Below are 24528 nucleotides of genomic sequence, written 5' to 3' on the forward strand. Positions count from 1 at the left end.
GTCATGCTCAATTTGGTTCAGATCGGGTGATTGACTTGGCCACTTAAGAATTGACCATTTTTTAGCTTTGAAAAACTTTGTTGCTTCAGCAGTGTGTTTGGGATCATTGTCTCGCTGTAGAATGAACTGCCGGCCAATGAGTTTTGAGATGTGTCGATACACGATTCATTATGCTACTATCATCAACAGTTTTATCATCAATGAAGATAAGTGAGCCAGTACCTTCAGCAGCCATACATGCCCAGGCCATACCACCCCCGCCACCGTGTTTCACAGAGGGTACAGGTGCACAACCTTTTATCCGGTGTTCCGGAAACCGAAAAACTCCGAAAACCGGCCATTTTTTCCAGGATGTCGTCTGCACACCAAAACTCGCGTTTGGCGCCAAACTTGACCCGAAACGACCCACGGTCAACCCAGGTCTGTACTACTGTAGCGGCTGCCTCCTCCCCGGAGACCGGGGAGACACTTAAACATCTGTAAATCATTGCTTAAATATTAGTCAGTTAGTTTGGAGGGCTTTTATGTGAAGGGGGGGGGGGGGGGTGAAGGGGGAAACTTTAATTCTTAGTCCCCTACCTGGTCGGAGAGGCGGGGAGCGGTCAATGCCTTACCGGGTCGCCATTCAGTAAGCTCCGGAGCGCTGTGGCCGCCAACTCCCAGCTGGGGCTGCGGGCGTCTGGCCGCGGGCGGCGCCGGTTGTAGCTCCGACCCCGGCAAATCTACCCCTGGCTGCGCGGCGCTCCAAATCCAGCGCGGCCCGCGGCCGGACGCCCGCAGACCCAGCTCCGCTGTGGCCGCCGACATGTGTGTCGGCGGCCACAGCGCTCCGGAGCTTACCGCACGGCGACCCGGTAAGGCATTGCCCGCTCCCCGTTGGTATCCCAGCGCTGCGACGCCGCCGACTCCCAACATTCGCGGGGCTGCAGGCGTCCGGTCGCGGGCGGCGCTGGATTTGGAGCGCCGCGCAGCCAGGGGTAGAGTTGCCGGGGTCGGAGCTCCAACCGGCGCCGCCCGCAGCGGGACGGAGCCCCCAGCTCAGCGATGTTGGGAGTTGGCGGCCACAGCGCTCTCGAGCTTACTGCATGGCGACCCGGTAAGGCATTGCCCGCTCCCCGCCCAGGTAGAAGACTAAGAATTAAAGTTTCCCCCTTCACCCCCCCCCCCCCCCAACCCATCACATAAAATCCCTCCAAACTAACTGACTAACATTTAAGCAATGATTTACAATGATTCCCCGGTCTCCGGGGAGGAGGCAGCCGCTCCAGACTTTTCAAGCCGCCCGCGCTACCTACCTAATCTACGCTAAAAATCTTCCATTCGGAAATCCGAAAAATTCCGAAATCCGACAAGTATCTGGTCCCAGGGCTTTCGGATAAAAGGTTGTGCACCTGTATAATAAATAATAATAATAATTTTATTTATAGAGCACTTTAAAAACAAACATAGTTGCAACAAAGTGCTGTACATCACTAATCATTGACAAAAAGTTAATACACACCAATAATAACAGTTAAAAGATGGAGTAAGTAAAGATATTCAAAATAAAGAAATATTAAAAACACTACAAGCAGGAGCAAAGAGAGAGTATAAATGTGTTTTAATACTGGATTTGAAGATGGTATGCTTTGGATCTTGGGCAGTTCCTTCTCTCCTCCATACATTGCTCTTGCCATCACTGATCTTTGTCTCATCTGTCCGCAAGACCTTTTTCCAGAACTGTGGTTGTTCTTTTAAGTACTTCTTGGCAATTTGGGGATTTTTCTTTATTATAGAGAGAATTCTTCTGTCATCAGCTGTGGAGGTCTTCTTGGCCTGCCAGTCCCTTTGCGATTAGTAAGCTCACCAGTGCTCTCTTTCTTCTTAATGATGTTTCAAACAGTTGATTTTGGTAAGCCTATGGTTTGGCTGATGTCTCTAACAGTTTTATTCTTGTTTCTCAGTCTCATAATGGCTTATTTGACTTTCATTGGCACAACTTTGGTCCTCATGTTGGTAAACAGCAATTAAAATTTCCAAAGGCGATGGAAAGAGTGGAGACAACACAAGTTGCTGAGAGCTCTCTTATACCTGCATTAAGGAGGCAATTAAACACATCTGAGCAATCACAAACGCCTGTGAAGCCATGTCCCAAACATTATGGTGTCCTGAAATTGTGGTCATGGAGGCGCAGCGTTCGAGTTGCTGCCTTACAGCGAATGCAGCGCCAGAGACCCGGGTTCGATCCTAACTACTGGTGCTGTCTGTACAGAGTTTGTACGTTCTCCCCGTGATCTGTGTGGGTTTTCTCCGAGATCTTCGGTTTCCTCCCACACTCCAAATACATACAGGTTTGTAGGTTAATTGGCTTGGTAAATGTAAAAATTGTCCCTAGTGGGTGTAGGATAGTGTTAATGAGCGGGATCGCTGGTCGGCGCGGACCCGATGTGCCGAAGGGCCTGTTTCCGCGATGTATCGCTAAACTAAACTAAACTAAATGGGAGGACTTTGTATAAACACAGCTGTAATTTATACATGGTGAAACCAACATAAATAAAAATGGCCTTTAATGAAATCTGACAATGTGCGCTTTAGCTACATGTGATTTAAAAAAAAAAAAAAATACAAATCTCAAAAAGTGTGGTTCAGAGGCAAATAAATAAATGATGGGTCTTTGTCCCAAACATTATGGAGGGCACTGTATATCATTGAGAATTTTCTTTGTATAACAAAGATTGAAATAATAGGTTTAGGTTTATTATTATTGTCACCTGTACCGAGGTACAGTGTAAAACTTTGTTTTGCATGCTATCCAATCAAATCAAAATTTAGCAACATTGCAATTGTCTGCCAAAAGAGATCTTTGTATTAAGATAATGGTCTGGAAGATTTTCTTCAGGATTTTAGGGCTTGTGAAGTTGATTTAAAACAATGACCAAGACAAAGCTGAACCACTACACAGTGTACCCTAAGCTTTAGTTGTTGGAATTGAGTTATTTTTTCTGTCATATGATTTTACTTGAAAACTTACGATGGAATATCTGAAATGGTTTTACTTGTAACTTTCTCAGAACTTCAATTATAAGCTGTAAACTGAAAGAAATAATCTAAGGGTGCATTTTTTGTTTACTTGTCAGTCTTAGAGTATCCCGTTGAATACCTTTGATTTGAGTACAGTATGGCTAACACCAAGGGTAAAAGCACTAGCATTTGCAAAGAACCAAACCCTTTACATTTTTTAGTGTGTATTAATTTGTAAGTGTTAAGCTTTTAACAAATGATTTAAGTATTTTTTAATTAAATGTGAATAGCAGTGTAAGGTTTGAACAAAAGATTTGAAATTTGTAAATGAAAATGTGTTTGGAAATTCTGGACTTGAAGCCATCTCCTGTTTTGCCTGCAATAAATGAGAACAGAGCCGGATGAAAGGCAGTGATTTAATATCATCACATGACAGTAATTGGCACAATGCTGAAAGCCTAAACAAAAGTTTGAGAGCCTTGTTTCAGACCAAATATGGCAAATAGTTAATTCAGTTCAAAATAGACACAAGTGGGTATGATTTCGGAAATGATTTTCTGATGGATTATATTTACAATAATTTTTATGTTTTAGATTTTACGCTGGTTATGGCCGATGATTTATAATAGAGTCATAGAGTGATACAGTGTGGAAACAGGCCCTTCGGCCCACACCGGCCAACATGTCCCAGATACACTGGTCCACCTGCCTGCACTTGGTCCATATCCCTCCAAACCCGTCTTATCCATGTACCTGTCTAACTGTTTCTTAAACATTTGGATAGTCCCAGCCTCCACTATCTCATCTGTCAGCCTGTTCCGTACACTCAACATCATGTGAAAAAGTTACCCCTCAGATTCCTGTTAAATCTTTTCCCCTTCATCTTGAACCTATGTCTTCTGGTCCTCAATTCCCCTACTCTGGGCAAGAGATTCTGTGCATCTACCCGATCTATTCCTCTGATGATTTTGTACACCTCTACAAGATCACCCCTCAGCCTCTTACGCTCCAAGGAATAGATACCCAGCCGACTCAACCTCTCCTTACAGCTTACACCCTCAAGTCCTGGCAACATACTCATAAATCTTCTCAGAACCCTTTCAAGCATGACAATATCTTTCCTATAACATGGTGCCCAGAACTGAACACAATATTCTAAATGCGCTCTCACCAACGTCTTATACAATTGCAACATGTAGTCTCAGCTTCTATACTCTGACTGATGAAGGCCAATGTGCCAAAAGCCTTTTTGGCCACCATACCTACCTGCAACTTCACCTTCAAGGAACCATGCACCTGCACTTCTAGATCCCTCTGCTCTACAATATTCCCCAGAGGCCTACCATTCATTGTGTAGGTCCTGCCCTTGTTAGACATCCCAAAATGCAACCCCTCACACTTCTCTGTGTTAAATGGTTAAAAAATGGGGATTACATTATTGCAAAATAGAGGAATACTTGTATTCAAGCATATCTTCCAGCCTGTATAAAAGATATGGATATTAGAAGTTTTTGTCACATTCTATATTTTCAGACAAGTTAAGAAATCATGTTTGATGAAGCTACACAGTGATGTTCTACTCTAACCTTTATAGAATATTCCAACAACATGGGTGAATTTTCTTGTATTTTTATATGGGCAACAAAATTACTGTCTTTGCTAAAATGTTATATTGAAACATATAAAATCACTACCAAAATCTGGGAAGTTGGCGTGAAAAATACCTTCTACAGATTTTCCAAGGCCTGATATATGGGGCTTAAAGTATTTGTATGCAGTAGGGCAGGTATTTCACAAGATACTTAGTCGTAGAGTGATACAGTGTGGAAACAGGCTCTTCGGCTAGTACCTTTCCTGTTCATAGCAGGCTGGAAGTATATGGTCAGAAATTCTGCAGTATCCAGTTTTAAAGGTATAACTACTGAAGTGAAGAATTTGATCTATCAGCCCCAAAATAGAGTTGCCCTATTGAAATAAGGATGAGAAAGAAATTTATCAGAAACTGCGACATGTTTCTAGTGTAGGTGGTAACATGCTGGAGTAGATATAGGATTGTTCAAGAAGGAACTGCAGATGCTGGAAAATCGAAGGTAGCCAAAAATGCTGGAGAAACTCAGCGGGTGCGGCAGCATCTATGGAGCGAAGGAAATAGGCAACGTTTCGGGCCGACACCCTGATCAGCCTGAAGAAGGGTTTTGGCCCTAAATGTTGCCTATTTCCTTCGCTCCATAGATGCTGCCGCACCCGCTGAGTTTCTCCAGCATTTTGTCTAGCTTAGATATAGGATTGGCTGGTTAACAGATGGGTTGGTAAGATGTGACTGAATGTGGGCTGCAGGGAATGTGGCCTTATTTTCTAATTTAAGTAAATGACACAGATCGGTATACTGAAGGTATGGTTGGTAAACTTGCTGATAACATAAAGACAGAGAAGTTAGTTGTGAAGTCAGTCTGAAGAAGGGTCTCGACCTGAAACATCGCCCATTCCTTCTCTCCAGAGATGCTGCCTGTCCCACTGAGTTACTCGAGCATTTTGTGTCTATCTTCGATTTAAACCAGTATCTGCAGTTCTTTCCCACACTAGTTTGTTGTAAATTGGGCAAAAGGAGGTTACATAATTTCGAACAAGGGAGTCACTTAATAAATATTTACTGGTCGCCTATTTAAGAGGGAGATGAGGTAATTTTTTTCCTGAGTATTGAGAATTTGAACATCTCAAAGACCAGTGAAAACAGATTAACATGTTAGAGATGGATAGATTACTAATGATCAGACAAGTGAAAAAGTAACCACGGGTACGTGGGAATATGGAGTTGAGGTTACTTCAGTACAGCCATGATCTTATTAAATAATAGATCATGTTTGAGGGACTCCTTCTTCTAATTCATATGTCATAATTACATGTATGCTGATTCCTCATCTTGTAAACAATAGTCTTCAAAATGCTGCTCTGTAGTTCCTTCATGAGAATGTATTTGATTTGCACTAAAACCTGCTGGCCATTGGACAGCCACTGCAGACAATGTTAACAACATACATGAACATATGAAGAAAGACACAAAAGACACAAAAAGCTGGAGTAACTCAGCAGGCCAGGCAACATCTCTGGATAGAAGGAATGGGTGACGTTTTGGGTCTGAAGAAGGGTCTTGACCCGAAACGTCATCCATTCTTTCTCTCCAGAGATGCTGTCTGCCCCGCTGAGTTACTCCAGCTTTTTGGTGTCTATCTTCGGTTTGAACCAGCATCTGCAGTTCCTTCTTACCCATGAACATATGAAACTTGTATTTCTTATCCTTGCATCTTTTTTATTTTGAGCTAAAGTATATTGGCCATTTGCCTTACCCCTCAGTAATTGCAAAACCATCTTAATTTATTTCCTCCTGAAGTTACTGAAATTGTAGAATTTCCTTTCCTTTTTTGCCGCTCTGTTAAAGGCAGTAGTAATACAATAGAAAACCCTGACATGGGTTGTATATCCGGCAGCTTATTCATTATCTGTTCATGCGCCTGCTGATGTTGAAGGCTCTGGCAAGAGTCTTTGATCATTACTTGAAAATTACTTTTGGCTTGGTCGTGATGTTTTGTACAACTTACTCTGTAATCATCTTGGGACTTTATAGATGTAAAAGCCATAAAAGTTCGTGCATAAGTGAAATTTGTTACAGGCTCATCGTCGAATAAAAATGGTGGCAGCATTCAGTTAATCGCCCTTTAAATACGTTTTGAAAAACGTCTGTATTTTTTTTATAACTTGCATTTGTGCCTACTTACTATCATAGCAACCAATAAAGAAAAGTGTTTGTTTCTTTACCATAATTGTTTGTAATGTTGAAAAGCACTACTACTTGCGCTTAATGGGTTTTGGATGGGATTAGAACAAGTTGCAGAGTTATTTCTGAAAAGTTCTGTTAATGTTATTCATCTTTTGATGTGAAAATCAAAGCCACTGTCTTCCCACACACTATTGCACGCACTGCTGTTATTATCGATCTCTCTGAACATCAATGCAGGCAAAACTAGACTTCTGCTACTTTGCCTTATGCTCAGTTTATGTTTATGTACCAAGGACACCTGCACATTCCTTCCTTAATTTTTGTTTTGATACTGATTAACCATTTATCTGGTCTTTATCACCCGTAGGCTTGGCATTTCCAGTATTTGCCGTGCGCGGTGTTTATTTGTATTTTAATTAATTAACTGTTAAACAGACCTGCATAAAGTTCCTATCCATTAATTGCAGCTTGCAAATAATTATTCCAGCTTTCCCTACAACACCAGTTGAAAATTCTCATTGTGCAGGAAGGAACTGCAGATGCTGGTTTAAACCGTAGATAGACACAAAATTCTGGAGTAACTCAACGGGACAGGCAGCATCTCTGGAGAGAAGGAATGGGTGACGTTTCGGGTCTGAAGAAGGGTCTCAACCCAAAACTTCACCCATTCCTTCTCTCTAGAGATGCTGCCTGTCCCGCTGAGTTACTCCAGAATTTTGTGTCTATCTTAAAATTTTCATTTGTGTATTTAAGTTTATTGATGACCTCAGCATGTACACTCCATACCCTCATCACCCACTACACCCTGTCATCACCTACTATTCCTGTCTCCCACAGCCCCCCGCTCTACCCCCAACACCACCACCTTCACATATACTCCACCAATCTGATAAGATTTCCAATCCCCAACATATTCAGTCCATTTCCTTCCATAGATGCTGTCGGACCTGTTGAGTTCCTCCTGTAGTTACTTTTTGCTCAAGATAGCAGCATCTGCAGTCTCTTAAGTCTCTACCTTTAAACATAATATGTGTAATTACATCATTAATGTATGGATTAGCAACACATTCTAACCAAGGAATGATTTCTGCTACTTTTGGAATTATATCTCAACTAAATATCCTAACTACTTTACAGTCATTTCTTCACGGAGAAATATCTCCGGCTTATTTTATTTGCTTTTAGATGTTCTTAATTCACCATTCAATTTGCCAAGGTTGGTCACAATGGTAGACATTTTTTCCTTAGAATATTGTAACATTTTTGGTCATTTATCATTTAGTGTTAGCTTAGCTGATATTGTTCTGCATGATCTATTGTGACAATCACCACAACTGTTTCTAAAATCTACCATTATGATCAGTTTGAAATATCTCAGTCTGTCTGTCCTTCACATTGATGTAAAAGCACCATTAGAGATGGTACTACTGGACATTTGCCAAAGTTATTTTTAGTAGCTTGACCATAGATCTTCCATTCCAGCCTTATCCTCTCCCCCAGGGTATTTAGCTAGCTTTAGTCCTTCAACTGTGAGATTGTAAGAATTTCATTGTTCCAGTTTGTATCCGGTGCATATGACAAATAAACACTCTTGACTTGAATCTTGACTAATCTCAATTTATTACAGGACAAAAAAACTGTTCCATTTTTCACTGTCTTCTAAAGCTAGCTCGTGAATATAACATGACCTGGCATCTTATTTGTGTCCTCTGCTGTCTCCTTAATCCCTCCCTCAGCATTCTTGAAAAATGATTTTGCTCAATGTTCTTCTCTGCTGCTGTCATACACCCATCAGAGCATTCATAGATGGTATCTGTTGACACATCAGAATTCATTTAAAGATGTGCATCCCTGCCTATTTGAGAGTCAATACTAAAGTCAGTTCAGTTTTTAGGAGGGTGCTGTATGCCAAGGATGCCGAACTGACCAACAACATCAAGGCCTACGATATTAACAGTCCACCACCAATTAATATTGTGAATATATTTCTGGACGTTAATCACAGCTTAATTAATTGTGCTGCATAAACATCAACATTATCCCACTTCATTCTAAAATGCACATGAGCTTTGCTGCTGTTGTTATGTCCAAACTGAACTAAAGAATGGAGACCAACGGCAAGCTGATGAAGAACAGCAAACTGTGAATCCACAAATCCATTGTCCTTACCACACTCCTCTACCATAGTGCGGCCTGGATAATGTATGCAATGCATGAAAACAAACTTGTTTCTACATTTACTTCCCTGGACGCATCTTGACATCACTTGGTAGACAGGGACTCCCAAGTTAGAGATACCATGCCGTATCTCAGTATTCTTTCATTACTAATTGAATACTATATCTGTGGATTGGCTGCAATCATCAGATGGCCTCCTTCCCAATACAAAGGTTTTTCTGTGACCCGAAACGTCACCTATCCATGTTCTCCAGAGATGCTGCCCGACATGCAGAGTTACTGTTTGTGTCCTTTTCTGGATCTCTTGCTTGTCAGAAAGTAGAGATGCTGGTGTGCCTTCTTCGTGATTACATCTATGTGCTGGCCTCAGGACTGGTAATGCGTAGGTCATTCTGCGATGTTAACGCTTAACAATTTGAAGCTGCTTAAGGGCCTGTCCCACACGTGTCCTTGGCACGCTAATTACGCAACCTCGTGGTCGCGTTGAGGCGCGACGGTCCCGCGTGATTTCATGCGTACGCACAGCCGTCTCGAGCGCGTGACGTCATTTGAAGATGGACACAAAACTGGAGTAATTCAGCGGGACCGGCAGCATCTCTGGAGAGAAGCAATGGATGATGTTTCGTGTTGAGACTCTTCTTCAGTCTGAAAAGAAGGGTCTTGACCCGAAACATCACCCATTGCTTCTCTCCAGAGATGCTGCCGGTCCCGCTGAGTTACTCTAGCATTTTATGTCCATCTTCAATTTTCTTGGCCCCACTCTGGGAGTAGAAGTGGGGGCGGATCCGGACCGCAACGGCCGTGAGCCCCAGGCCGAACTCGACGATCGTTTGCCTGCTTCTGCTGCTGTTGGAGATGAGACGATGCATCGCGCCAGGGTCTTGGGCCTGTCCCACTTTGGCCGTCAGTTCTGCGACAGGCCGTTGGCGCGCAAAGATTTTGTTCGCTCCAAAAATTTTGGAGCCCCGCGCGATGTCGCGCACAACTACACACCCCTCCGCGCTTCTCAGTGGGACCGACCCGCGCAGCCATACGATGCCCGTGCACCTCAACGCGACCACGAGGTCGCGTAATTTGCGTGCCAAGGACACGTAAGTGGGACAGGCCCTTTACTCTTTCCACTGGCAACCCAGTTATGCAAGCCGGCACATTGTCTCCTGATTTCCTTTTCTGAAGTCAACAATTAGTTTCTTGCTTTTGTTGACATTGGACGAGAGGTGACTATTGCTCCACCTCTCAACCAGGTGTTCTTTCTGTCTTCTGTCTCCTGTAGACTGACTCATTACTACATGTTATTTGGCAACAGTAGTAGCAAAGATTATAGAGGAGCGCTCCTCTATAATCTTTGGTAGTACAGGTAGTGTCATTGGCAAATTTATAGATAGCAGTGGAGTAGTGCTTAGCCACACAGTTGTGGGTGTAAAAAGAGTAAACCTGGGGGCTTCGCGTGCAGCCTTGAGGTGCATCTGTGTTGATGGCCATTGAGGAGGATGTTGTTACCAATCAGCACTGATGGAGGTGGGCTGATGAGGAAGTCTAGTTGCAAAAGGATGTGGAGGTAGTTGCAAAGGGAGGTGGAAGAGGTCCTGGAGCTTGGTGATAAGTTTAAATGGAATTAATGCGTTGAGCATCAAGCAATAGTGATGAACACTCCTGTTATCCAAAGATTGACTTAAAGCCTTGTCCCACGGTACGAGTTCATTCCAAGAGTTCTCCCGAGTTTGCCCTGATTCGAACTCGGAGATTTACGGTAATGGCCACTCGTCGGTACTCGGGGCTCTCGTGGACATTTTTCATCATGTTGAAAAATCTTCACTAGTCTACCTCTGCTTACCTGCCGTTAGCGAGTCTTCCCGAGTGCCTGCCATTAGCGTTAAGAGACGTCCCCGAGCTCCGACGTACCCGCCAAGTTCATTCTCCGTGCTTAACACGAGTTTGATTCTTTTTTTAAACTCGGGAGAGCTCTTGGAATGAACTCTTACCATGGGACAGGGCTTAGAAAAAGCTGGAGCAACTCAGCGGGGACAGGCAGCATCTCTGAAGAAGGGCCTCGACCCGAAATGTCACCCATTCCTTCTCTCCAGAGATGCTGCCTGTCCTGCTGAGTTACTCCAGCTTTTTCTGTCTATCTTTGGTTTAAACCAGCATCTGCAGTTCCTTCTTACACACTCCTCTTATCCAGATGGTTCAAGGAAGAGTAGAGAGCAAATGAGCAAGCATTTGCTGTTTAAGAAGGAACTGGAGATGCTGGAAAATCGAAGGTAAACAAAAATGCTGGAGAAACTCAGCAGGTGAGGCAGCATCTATGGAGCGAAGGAAATAGGCGACGTTTCTGGTGGAGGCCCTTCTTCAGAGCATTTGCATTCAGTGCTTCAACAGCATTTGCCGTTGATCTTTTCTGAGAATAGGTAAATTGAAGGAATCAATTTGTGAAATATTCCCCTTGGTAGCTGTCTAGTCATCTTTCCAGGTTTTCTTTTTGAGAGGATTTCTGGTATTTTTTAAAATTGAACCTGAACTTTTATCAGGCACTTTGAACAACAAGACAATTTATTTGATTATATGCAACAAAACATAATTTACACAATATATGCTTGAGATACTTCAATCAATTTTACAATTAATTGCAAACTTTCCCATTTGTTGTTGTGGGAGAGCTGAATTTGCATATTACAAAGAAACCATTCTGAAAAACCACCTGGGGTTGGTTATTGAACATTGCAATGTTGCCTGAACTTCAAAAACTCTTATGATGTAAAAACAAAATTGTTTATCTCATAAGATAAAATTAGATTTTGTCGAAGGCAAATCAAGTGCGAATGATACAAATGGTATGCAGTGCTTCAAATTACGCTGAGTTATGATTCTAGGGAGGATCTGTGCTTAGCAGTGTATCTGTTTCCTTTTGTATTTAATTGCATTTTCTTCATTGCTTTTTGTATTGCTAAACATTTTTTGGTATTTGTGGTGAGGAACGATGTTATATCGCTGATCACGTTCAAAGGTTTCTGGTCTCTTTTACTTCCAGAATTGTAATTGATTTTGTTTGTGCTTTGTACCCTTGGTTTTGCTTTTATCTAATTTGCTTGATCTTTGTTTCAAGATTTATAAATATTTTCATCGTTGCTTGACATGTGCAAATTATGTCTGAATGCCATATAATTATGATGAGCCTACACATTGATGTCTTTAGTTGCTATTGAAGATCCTGGTTGTTCAGTTACTGCTATTTGTGATTATCTGTCATCTTGGCATGTTTCCAGTCTCACTTTCAAATGTGCCACCTCAGATTTTTTTTTTCTCTCGCTCGTGCTGCAGTGATTTCTTCACTATTGCGAGGCTTTCATTTGGATTATTCATGCCAAATTTTCCTTTGGAAATTCATCAATTTTTGTGAGCATTTCAAGTATTTTTTGCTTAAAATAAACGTTGTAGTCCAGGGAATTTAGTGTTTGCAGTTGCTTTGGGTATGTATTCTCTGCCTCATTTTCATTGGTGTTGGTAGTTGCTATGGAAATGCAAGTAGAGGAAGTCAAGAGGCACTAGATAACATTACAAACTGGATATGATGGATAACGCAATTAAATGTATGTGTGACAGAACGGTTCAGCTTATACATATGAAGCTTTTTTTAAATGTTACACGTGAGTATGTATTTTAAATGATTATATTATAATGCTTTTCAAATTATACTTGATGTAGATTTTTTAGAGTATGATGAATCAAGAGGGAAAAAAATCCTTGCAGTATTTGATTACTTTTCCATTAATTTGAGGATTATTTTGCCACGGAATGTGTTTTTCCAATGTTATGAATTGATGGAGAGTTCCCCAGAGATCATAACTGGTCATTTTACTGGAATCATAGTTTTGTTTTATTTGAGGTTTTCTTTTCCCTTCTATTTTGTGTACTGTTATTTAATAAGAAAACAAATTGTTTTGAGGACCAATGTATTTTACGAATTGCGATTAAGCATTAATCCTATAATTATATAAAACTATATCCGTTGTCTGCATTAAAGGCAGAAGAAAGGCACATTGGGCAGTGTCCCTCTGTCCTTGCATCCTGTTCCATATTTAAGGCTCCTTAATTACAAAGTAAAATTAATATTCCATTCCCTGGATTGAATTATTTATTCTGTTGATAGAAAAGAGTAGTAAGAAACAATTTTATTTATTTTTTTTTAGTTCCAAACTGATATTTGCGGTCACAATTCTTGGATAATCATGAGATGCCTTTTCTGTATTAGCAAAAAGCACTTTCATAAACAATATTAGTTTTGCTGATTTTTATCACTTTAGTAGCATTGTTATTTCTTACCAAAACGTTACTACACCTGTCGGTGGTAAATTTTGATAATTTTATTATTTTCCCATAGCCTTGTGATGATAGTAAACTTTATGAATACAAAATAGTGAGAATGATTTTATCAGAAGGATTGGAAGATATGAGCTAAATTTGAATCTCAAATAATTTGAAATCTTAAGACCAAATTGGAATTAATATATTTTGTGAAAGTGGAAAATTCTGCACTTAAAAAGGTACAAACTAGGCGTTTTCAGGATTTCATGTAATCCTGGGATCAAATTAAATGTTGTCCAAAAATTAAGTGATTTATACAAACGTCTGGCTATGCCCCTAATATTCTGGGTATTTTGTTTAGATAGAAATTCAATCCATCCACTAAATTTGGGATATAAATCCCAAATAATTGGGATCTCAGTGTTCATGACCCATTCTTATTTGGTCATTATTGGCCTTAACCTTTACCATATTTGGAGAATTGAATCCTTCCATGAAGCTGGAAAATATATTTTTAAATTTTGCAACTTGGAAATTACAAAATATTTAAATGAAAACATATCCAAATATTTATTTCTGGGAGATCAGTTGATACTTTTAAAAACTGCAAATAACATCAGAATAGAATAAGGCTTCTGAATTTTGATCAGTGGATTTTCAAAGATGTGTAACATTTACGTGAAATCTTGAAAATTCCCAGCTTGTACCTTTTTATGTGCGGAATTTCCCAATGTCACAAATGGCATTAATTCCAGTTTGGTCTTAAATTAAAGAGTTCACATTGATAATTTGTAGAATTAGAGATAAACTACCAACTGGGTTTAAGCATCCATCTTGACATGAACCTGATATTGAGTCTGAAGAAAGGTCCAGCATTATTCCAGCATTTTGTGTCTATCTTTTATTCCAGCATTTTGTGTCTATCTTTGATATAACCCATACCTGAACTTGAGTTCCATTTTCTGCTCACAAGGATTATACAGATTGAGATTTAAACATTCTAATTTTCATCTCAGAGCTATGAATGCAACCTTTAAATGAAAGATAGACACAAAAAGCTGGAGTAACTTTACACACTTTAAATTAAAGGATCATTTGACTGTTTCATCAGCAGAAGCCTTAACATATTCTACTTCTTAAGTATCTTTTGGTGTGGATGCCAAGTGCATGAAAATGCCCTGTCAATTTAGGTCCCACCTGTGAAGCTGCTTACATTTTCCTCAGTCAATAATTACTCTTGCAACATTGAGGAGGCCATTTGACTCAACAAAGGTTATGCTGGCAATCCCATTCCCCCTCGACTTTTTCCTTTTTGGCTAATCTCCCCAGAATCCCATTTCTTAATTAAAATTTATTTATAGAGAATTATGTTTATTTAATTATAGACAATCTATAGGGCAGATTGAATGATCGCCACCATCAAGGTTATCCATTATTAATTTGTCCTTGTCCTGACTTATTTACAAAATTGACAGGTAAAAGTGAACACTATTATCAATCCCACATGGGTAATAGAAACTGCCAAATCTCCTGCGTACACATTTAAAGATGGTATTGTTTTGTTTTAAAACAACATTCTATGTTTTTCCCTTTAATATCATTTTTAAGATAAGAAGGGTATGCAGTGGTGAATATAATTTTGCTGCAGTTTTGAATATTTTCCAAACTGTAAACCTTCAGTCAAGGAACCTGTTCTTAGACTGCTTACAATTATATTAGGAATATGACCCAATCTGTGTTTTAATTGCATTGTTAACTAATAATAGAATAATATTTCTTATAGCCAAATGGAAAAATAAACGGATCTAATTTAATTATGTATTTGCAGTCAAATAATAACCAGTTCTTTTCACATCTTCACTTTCACAAAGAAATTATAATGCATAGAAGATCAAATGCCCATATTTTAAAGTAATATTAAGATGTAGACATTTGCTGCGTTGCAGTATAGTTTATTTGGAAAGAGAACTATTTGAGTTGATCTAATCTTTTCCAAATGGTGAGTGATTTGGATGGACTGTTCTAGTCAAGTTGTTCGATGTAAATTAGAGTTTCAAAGTCTGGGATACAGTTTAAAAATTATAAGTTAAGAAGGAAGCTGAGAGGAAGAGGGTCCCCCTGGATTGAACCACAGGCTGTTATCTATTGGCAGTATGGTTGAAGGCATTTGCCTTCATTGGCTGCCTCATCAACACTGCATAATTCTTGATTCATCATCAGGTCCACCTCTGCCATGTCTGACCGGAATGAGGAGATGAGCTACACAGTTGTGTAACCCCGTTACATTTGATGGTTTGCTGGTCCCTGGCCACAAGGAGTTGTCACTTGGGCTGTGCACAAACCACTCAAGCAAGGCCATTCCCTCTGTAGACTTTGCAAAAGCTCAGTATTTGCCCCCCACGGGTTGTGTGATTAACCTAATTAAAAGGCGGTGTGAGATTTTTTTTTAAATTTCTGTGTTTAAACTCAAGGTTTTCTCGCTCTTAAACAGCAAATATGTTAAAATTCATCAGGTGTGGGAGCACATCCTGACGCATGTGGTTAAAGGACTTTGAAAGAACACTACCCAAAAAAAAACATTTATGTAGTACAATGAAATGTAACTTCGAGGAAACACAGCATTAGATAAAGGCACACTTGCTTCATGCACTCACTATTTTATTTCATGTCCTTGTCCGAGTCAGCTTCCAGACTTCCCTAATGTCATTCATTATCCAACACTTTACATAATACCCACTCTTTTGCCTGAGTGACGTCTGTTTAGTGTGGATCCCATAATTGCAATGTACTGCAGCATTTTATTCATAGATCACTTGATTCATCGTTAATATTACTACTTTATTTAGTATTCTGTATCCTTTCATATAAACTCAGTAATTAGGTTTTTGCAGCCATTTTTAACTGAGGAACTTTTTGGCAAATAGTCCTTGACATTACATTGCAGAGATTTTCTGCATAATACCCAAAAAGTATTTACATTTTTTGCCAAATATATTGCCATGTGTCACTGACATTATTCAAGGGCATCACATTTGTCATGCTATGTTGTTGCCTTTCTCACTGATACTTCCTTCTGATAGTTTTGAATGTTGCTGCCTTTTAAAGATAAGATACAGTTAATTGATATGTTTATTATGTTGAGGTGGCTTCCTACTGAGCAGTATTTGATTCTCTTTGACTGACTCAATAGGATGATTTCAGGTTCCAGCAACACTAATTGTGTAGGTGTAGCCAAGCTTGGCCATCACTGTACATACCCAAGCTTCATGAAATTGATAATAAAAACAAAATCCCTGCAGCATCCAATGCGACAGGCAGCATCTCTAGAAAGTGAATTAATTTGGATGACAGGTCATCAACATGAAACATTAACCATTTGCTTTTCTTTAAAGATGCAGCAGCTCCAGATCAGCTGAATGTTTATTATGTTTTCTGTTTTCACTTTGTTTTTATTATTTAAATATTTGAGATTTACATTTTAAACTATCAAATATTTGATGCATATTTGTTTTTCCAATGTTGTATTGATTTAAAGATTTAAGCACTTGTCTAAATTTGAATCTAAATCTAGACTGAAGTAGAACCAATTATATTGACACTTACTGGTCAATTCATTGCTAAAGATAAAAAGTATCCCTGTTGTATTTTATTTACCATTATACCAGCACTTAATTATATATTTTTAGCATGATATTATGTCAAGATAGCCTATATATTAGGAAATGTTATACATTGGGTCTCAAACCTGAAACACCAACTCTGTTTCTCTTTTCACAAATGTGGCTTAATCTGAACTTTGCTGGCATTTTCTGTTTTCATTTCAGATTCCTAACTTTTTTGATTTTAAAGCCATGAATTATTGTTTCTGTGGATGTCTTATTTTTGTTAGAAAAAAAAAAGAAAAACAAAGCAGTTAATAACACGCTAATAAAAAAAACTAAGAGATATCAGCTAATAGCTACACAGTATCTATTGGTAGTAAAGTATTACAATGTATTTGAGGTGTGGTAGATCCATATTAAAAGCCTTACAGCAAGCAGCAGCAGAGAAAGCATCGGAATCATTTAGTATGACCAGTAGGTCTAGTTGACTGAGGAAACACTTGGTTATCTGCACTCGAGCTGGGAATTATATGTTGTCTCACTACATGCAGTCATGCTATTCCCAGTCAAGATGAAGATATTTACTCACATAATGCTGACGACGTTGCTGTAAATGACTAGATTACTTTAATCCAAAAAACTAGTACACAGTTATATTCAATATGTAACAATCATTACAATTTTCTGAAAAACTGTACTTTCATGATATGAATTTGCCATATTTTTGGAATTATAATTTACTTGTGCCCTTAAATTTTTTTATTTTAGAAACATAGAAATATAGAAAATAGGTGCAGGAGCAGGCCATTCGGCCCTTCGAGCCCGCGCTGCCATTCATTATGATCATGGCTGATCGTCTCCAATCAATAATCCGTGCCTTCCTTCTCCCCATATCCCTTGATTCTGCCAGCCCCTAGAGCTCTATCTAACTCTCTCTTAAATCCATCCAGTGATTTGGCCTCCACTGCCCTCTGTGACAGGGAATTCCACAATTTCACAACTCTCTGGGTAAAAACGTTTTTTCTCACCTCAGTCCTAAATGGCCTCCCCTTTATTCTAAGACTGTGGGCCCTGGTTCTGGACTCACCCAACATTGGGAACATTTTTCTTGCATCTAGCCTGTCCAGTCCTTTTATAATTTTATATGTTTCTATAAGATCCCCCTCTTCCTTCTAAACTCCAGTGAATGCAAGCCTAGTCTTTTCAATCTTTCCTCATATGCCAGTCCCGCCATCCCAGGGATCAATCTCGTGAACCTACGCTGCACTGCCTCAATCACAAGGATGTCCTTCCTCAAATTAGGAGACCAAAAATGTACACAATACTCCAGATGTGGTCTTACCAGAGCCCTATACAACTGCAGAAGAACCTCTCTACTCCTATACTGAAATCCTCTTGTTATGAAGGCCAACATTAGCCATTAGCTTTCTTCACTGCCTGCTGTACCTGCACGCCAACTTTCAGTGACCGGTGTACAAGGACACCAAGGTCTCGCTGTACCTCTCCCTTACCTAACCTAACCCCATTGAGATAATAATCTGCCCCCTTATTTTTGCCACCAAAGTGGATAACCTCACATTTATCTATTATACTGCATCTGCCACATATCTGCCCACTCACTCAACCTGTCCAGGTCATTCTGCAACCTCCTAACATCCTCTTCATAGTTCACACTGCCACCCAGCTTTGTGTCATGGCTTTGTGCCATATCACACTGCCACCCAGTTTTATTCATGAGGTTCAAATGTTCTATAATGTACTACTTTTTACGTTTCTGTAACATTTAATTTTGAATAATAGGGAGCTATCATAAGTTTCACCAGTTGTGGTTCTTTATGACAGGGGTTATGCTGGTTTGAAATGCAAAATGATCAGTTATTTTGATATTGGATTGAATTCTTGGGCGAATAGTTTTCTTATGTCTGTAATTGGCAGATATCACAGTAGCATTTGTAATAGGTTGGAAATAGTTTTCTGCTCTGCTCTTAACTGAGAAAAATTATCCTGTGCTGTGACTAATTTTGGACCGGGATTAATTTTGTTTTCAATTGTATACGAAGAAATTGAGATGGAAAGAATCATGTTCTTCTACTTGGAGGCAGGCACCCTGGGCAGAGACCATTTTGTTCTTTGTATTAATCAATCCAATCCAGACATTCTGTGTTGCATTCTCCACGGGTACGACTGTTTCCTGTTTCAAATATATTCCCTTTTAAGGATGAAATGATGTTACCCTCATCCTTCTGTAAATTTTGTTCCCAAATCAACAGCGCTTCATCGTTGCATTCCGAATCAAAGAAAGAACGACTTCACATTTATATATCATGCTGTACAACTTTATGATTTCACAAAATTCTTTGTAACAACTGAATTTTAAACTAAAATAAAGATGGTTGATGTTGCACCAGCTGTTGGAAATAAAAAGGTCCATAGAGGGTAGAAGGCCAGCATACTTTTGTACTTCAGCCGCCTTGGATTTAAATCTAAGCTTCCATTTGCCTTCCTGTTCCGTAACTTGGTGCTTCAACAGATGCATGCATTTACCTCTTCATCTGGTATCTTTCGTCACTGAAACAGGATTCTGCTTTCCTGTTCCATCAACCAATATGTATATTTTTCCGTCAAGGCCTCCAGTATCTCCTGGTTGCTAATCATTTTAACTTCCCTTCGCATTCCCACACTGACCTTTCTGTCCTGGGCCGCCTCCATTACCAAAGTGAGGCCACATACAAACTGGAGGAATAGCACTTCATTTTCTGCTTGGGTAGCTTACAGCCCAATGGTGTGAACATTGAATTCTCCACTTTTAGATAACCTCTAACTAACATCCCCCCGACTGTGTTCCAGTCCAACAGTACTGTATGACCATTAACCATTGTTCAGATATTGTGACCAAGTCCTTTGCCATGTTCTGGAGACACAAGACCACAGATGCACCAAACTGCTGAAGGAAATCGGCAGGTCAGGCAGCATCTGTTGAAGTAAATGTATAGACCACATTTTTTTGTTGGGACTCTTCTTCAGATTGATGGAGTAATTGATGTTCCTATTAGCTATCTCCCCTCTATTGATCCCTCTACACCAGTCTGAACAAGGGTCCCAATCCAAAAGCCACTTGTCCATTTTCCTCAATGTAAACTGCCTGACCTGCTCTGTTCTTCCTGCAGTTTTTCCTTTGTCTTGCTTTGGCTTGGTAGTCATATTCCAAAGACTTATCTACTTTGTGTTTATCTATTTTCTTCGGACAACTTTCAGCTTTGCTCATTAGTGACCGCCTTCTCATGCAGAAGGTTGCAATGCTGAATTTGAGGTCAGAATTTAGGCTGGCATATCAGTATAGCATTAAAATGTTAAGTATTGCTGACAGAGTTGTCTTTCAGCTTCAAGGTTAAATGTTAGACCCTGGTGGATGCGAGTTATCCTGTGTCATGATTTTGAAACGAGAAGGGATGCTCTTCCTGTGACCTGCATGGCATTTGAACTTATACTCGCATAGATAGATAGATCCTTTATTGTCATTCAGACCTTTCGGTCTGAACGAAATTATGTTGCCTGCAGTCATACACAGAATCAATAATAACAAAACATACAATAAACACAAATTAAACATCCACCACAGTGAGTTCATCAAGCACATCCTCACTGTGATGGAGGCAAAGTCTTAGTCTCCGTCTCTTCCCTCCTTGTTCTCCCTCTGCGCTGAGGCGATCGATCCAGGCCGAAGATGCCCTCTCCAGTCCAGCGGACCTCCGTGGTGATGTCGCCGCCGCCGAAAGCCGGAACGCCGTCTCTGCTCCGAGACGGCCGGCCACAGCATCAGCTCCGGGCCCCAGCTCCGGGCCACCGCCCCTGCTCCAGGCCGCCGCCCCAGCTCCAGGTCCCGCAGTCTCCGCTCCAGGCCGCAACCCCAGCTCCAGGTCTCGCAGTCTCCGCTCCAGGCCGCCGCCCCAGCTCCGGGTCCCGCAGTCTCCACTCCAGGCCGCCGCCCCAGCTCCGGGCCGCCACCCCAGCTCCGGGTCCCGCAGTCTCCGCTCCGGGTCGCTACCCCAGCTCCGGGTCCCGCAGTCTCCGCTCCGGGCCGCCGCCCCAGCTCCGGGTCCCGCAGTCTCCGCTCCGGGCCGCCGCCCCAGCTCCGGGTCCCGCAGTCGCCGCTCCAGGTCCCGCAGTCTCCGCTCCGGGCCACCGTCCCAGCTCCGGGCAGCCGCCCCAGCTCCAGGCCGCTGCCCCAGCTCCGGGTCCCGCAGTCTCAGCTCCGAGCCCTGCTGCATCAGCTCCAGGCCGCCGCCGAAACCCAGAACGCCGCAACAGCAAGTCGGGCCACCGCTGCCTTAGCCCCGAAGACGGCCAGCCTCTCGTTGGTAAGTCCTGGCTGGCTCTGCCTCCGGAGCCTCGGGGTCGGTCGCAGGTTGCAGGCCGCCAGCTCCGCCATTAGGCCTCAGCGCAGACGGAGGCAGAGAAGGGGGATACGACACGAAAAAGTCGCATTCCCCCGAAGGAAGAGACAGAGAACATATTTCACCCCCTCTAACACAACCCAACAAACTAAAACTTAACCAAAACAAGACAAAAAAAAAACAACAGAAAAAAGTAAAGACAGACGGACTGCAGGCAAGCTGCAGCTGTTAACAGCGCCGCCACTTCCGGATAGCGTGGGAGTTCTTAGTTTCCAAATGCGTTTGCACTTTTGTGTCTATCTGGGAGTTCTCGTTTTATAATACCAAATGTGGAAATCATCAATATTTAAATTGACAGCTGTATTTCTCTGCAAAACATGTGCTCTGGTAAACAAAATTAATTCAACAAAGTAATTTAGGTGTCCTGGAGCCATGAAGATTAATTTTCATACATATTTTCATTTCAACTCTTCAGTGTATTATTTGTCCTATTTCCTTTTCCAGAATGCCTTTATCTTACCCCTTCATTATTGAAAAAAAACTGCAAAGAAGATTTATTTGATAATTCTTCCATACCTTCATTCGCAACAGATGTGTATCTTCAATTCTGATTGGTCTCTCTGCTTTGACTTTATTTTCCCTTTGAATGCTCAAGAACTACTATTCAAGTTACATTTTTCAATACCTTTTATATTTCATTCTTTTGGATTCCTCCTCCTCTTTGTCCATTGCTGCATTTATTTTTGTCATAATTAAATTTGGTCTTGCATTTCTCGTGTTTTAGTCTAGTTATAATTGTTCTATTGATTCTCAAAACTTGCATGGTTCATCCTCATTCCTGTAGAAGTGCAATTATTTTATTCATTTTCTGCTGATATGCAGTTTCCCATGGCTTATCAATATCTAGGAGGCTAGCTCTTTCATTTGCTGGATTTTAGCCCGCTTGTTATGCCTCTCCAGTCATATATTTTTATTTCGTTTTCATCCAATTCTCTAATATGTAGAGTTGTTTTTAGCAAAGATACTTGGCTCCATTAGTTAAATACACGGGCTTGCATCTTTTATGTAAAATAAAAAGTTTATTTTTCTCCCAAATTTGTGGTGCTTATTTCTGTACCTCATCCCCATTTTGTTTAGTTTAGAGATACAGTGCGGAAACAGGCCATTCGGCCCACCGGGTCCACACTGACCAGTGATCCACACACATTAACACTATCCGACACACGCTGGGGTTAGTTTTTACATTTACCAACCCAATTAAACTACATATCTTTGGAAGGTGGGAGGAAACCGAAGATCTCGGAGAAAGCCCATGCAGGTCACGGGTAGAATGTTAAAACTCCGTACAGACAGCACCCGTAGTCAAGGTCAAACCCAGGTCCCGGCACTGCAAGCGCTGTAAGGCAGCAACTCTACCACTGTGCCACCCTTGGTCAGTTTTACTTTCTTAACATAATGAATTTCATTAACTCAGAACTTGGACTTTAAATGTATCTTGAAAGAATGTTTTTACTCTGTGGGTCTCAGTTGAAAAATTATGATAGGAACTTTGTGTCCATATTCAAGATTGCATTTTCCAACTATGATTTGTTAATTTGTTATAAATCACACTTCCATCATTTCCCATGTTTTACTCATTTTGTGGTCTAGTTTACAGTTTATAGATACAATTTCTATTCATGTATTTTATACTACAGATGGTTATGTTTCTCAATTTCATGCAGTGTAAATCTTTCAAGTAAAAATGTTTTATTTGCAAGATGTTCATAACCAAATATGTTCTAACCCAGTTCCAAATGGTCAAGTAAAAGCCGACCCATAATTTAATATTCATCACTCCCTCTCTTGGAGCTCCATAAAACACAACAGTTACATTATGGAATATCTTAAGCCAATGGAATCTGGATATGGGTGTTTCCGTAAATAGGGGTACCAACCTGTGACATGGGTGGCCAAATTAGAAAGTTATTAAATTATAACAAAACACCACAGCATTGCAAATGGGCCCACCTATGATCCGTTTGAGCTAATTTGTTTTCAAAAATGACCAAAGTTTAATACTTTCAAAATTTGCTGGGCTATGGTGAAGTATACATATATGAGAAAGAATATAGTAAACTTTCATCGAATTCAATGTTAATTTACTCGAAATCTGTATTTGGCCTATATGGAGTTATTTAATTGCAAAATTAATGTAACCTTTCTGGTATAAATTAGCCTAAGGAGTTTATGAAATCCTGCTTGAAAAATGTCACATAAAATGGCAAGAAAACACAGGGACATAACTGATATTTTTCTTTGTTAAACAGATTTATATATTTTTGCTTCATCTCATTCATTTGGCCATACACCATCTATACTACTTAAAATACAGGATATGAAACAATAGGAATATTACGTTAAAAAACGGGAAAATAACCTGGAATTTTGGAGACCTTCAGTTTCACTACTGAGTGCTGTATTTATGGAAACGCCCCTATGTGAATTCCAATTGAATGCTTTCATACTAATAATGACAGAGGCCATTTAACCAATCGGGTCTATTGGTGCCCCAAACGTGAATTCCATCAGTCCTATTCCGTCACACTATTTCACCATAGCCCGGCAACATTTTCCTCTTGTATGCCTTTAGATCTTTTACCATCTGCCTACAACAAAGGATAATTGACAGTAGCCAATTAACCTGCCAGCATGTCCTTGGGATGTGGGAGGAATGTGGAGCACTCAGGGGAAACCCACACGGTCACAGGAAGAACATATATAAACTCCAAGCAGATCGCGCCCAAAGTTGCTTGAGCTGCAAGGATTTGGCTCTACTAGCATATCATTAAGATGTGGGGAGAAAACTTGAGTAACTGACAGAAACCTGAAACCCAAATGGATTGCTTGCAAACTCTACACAGACAGCATTCTGCATTTGGATTGAACACAGAGTCCTGTAGCTGTGAGGCAACAGCTCCAACCTCTGCAACATTAATCCGAATAGACTCTCAACACATTGACATGGTTGGGTTGGTATCTTATATAAAAATAAATTATCTTTGGTGAGAGGTGGCTCCTGATGTATGAAAAATGATGTAGGATTTTGTTAGTGGACAATAAAGTTGTGCCGTGGAAGAAAGTTGGCGAACAATCTTGATTTCCAGGTATTTAGTGTGGAAATACAAATTTTTTCATGTTTCTGTAGAAAAAAATAATGTAAACCTGTGAAGGTGCACAGTCACAATTGTCAACTTTGCACTTCAAATTGATGGCGTAGTTGTGATTTTTCTGTGAT

At 40.5% G+C, this 24528-nt stretch overlaps 1 protein-coding gene across 14 annotated transcripts in view; it reads left to right on the forward strand.

Moving 5' to 3' along the window:
- Positions 1-24528, forward strand: part of anks1a (ankyrin repeat and sterile alpha motif domain containing 1A) — a 264470-nt gene that overhangs the window by 158915 nt on the left and 81027 nt on the right. The window contains exon 1 of one of the 14 annotated variants that reach the window (XM_033042392.1): positions 11891-11957. The exons of 10 other annotated variants lie outside the window; for them this stretch is intronic. Coding sequence is in view for 2 of the 4 variants with exons in the window: in XM_033042389.1 (XP_032898280.1) it covers positions 12589-12597 (9 nt within the window). In the remaining 2 variants the exon portion in view is untranslated. Of the gene's footprint in view, positions 1-11890; positions 11958-12481; positions 12598-24528 lie in introns of those variants that run through there. 3 more of the 14 variants (XM_033042391.1, XM_033042389.1, XM_033042388.1) reach the window with 3 other exon arrangements.

This window comes from Amblyraja radiata, chromosome 24 (assembly GCF_010909765.2).
Source record: "Amblyraja radiata isolate CabotCenter1 chromosome 24, sAmbRad1.1.pri, whole genome shotgun sequence".
NCBI classification, from domain to species: domain Eukaryota; kingdom Metazoa; phylum Chordata; class Chondrichthyes; order Rajiformes; family Rajidae; genus Amblyraja; species Amblyraja radiata.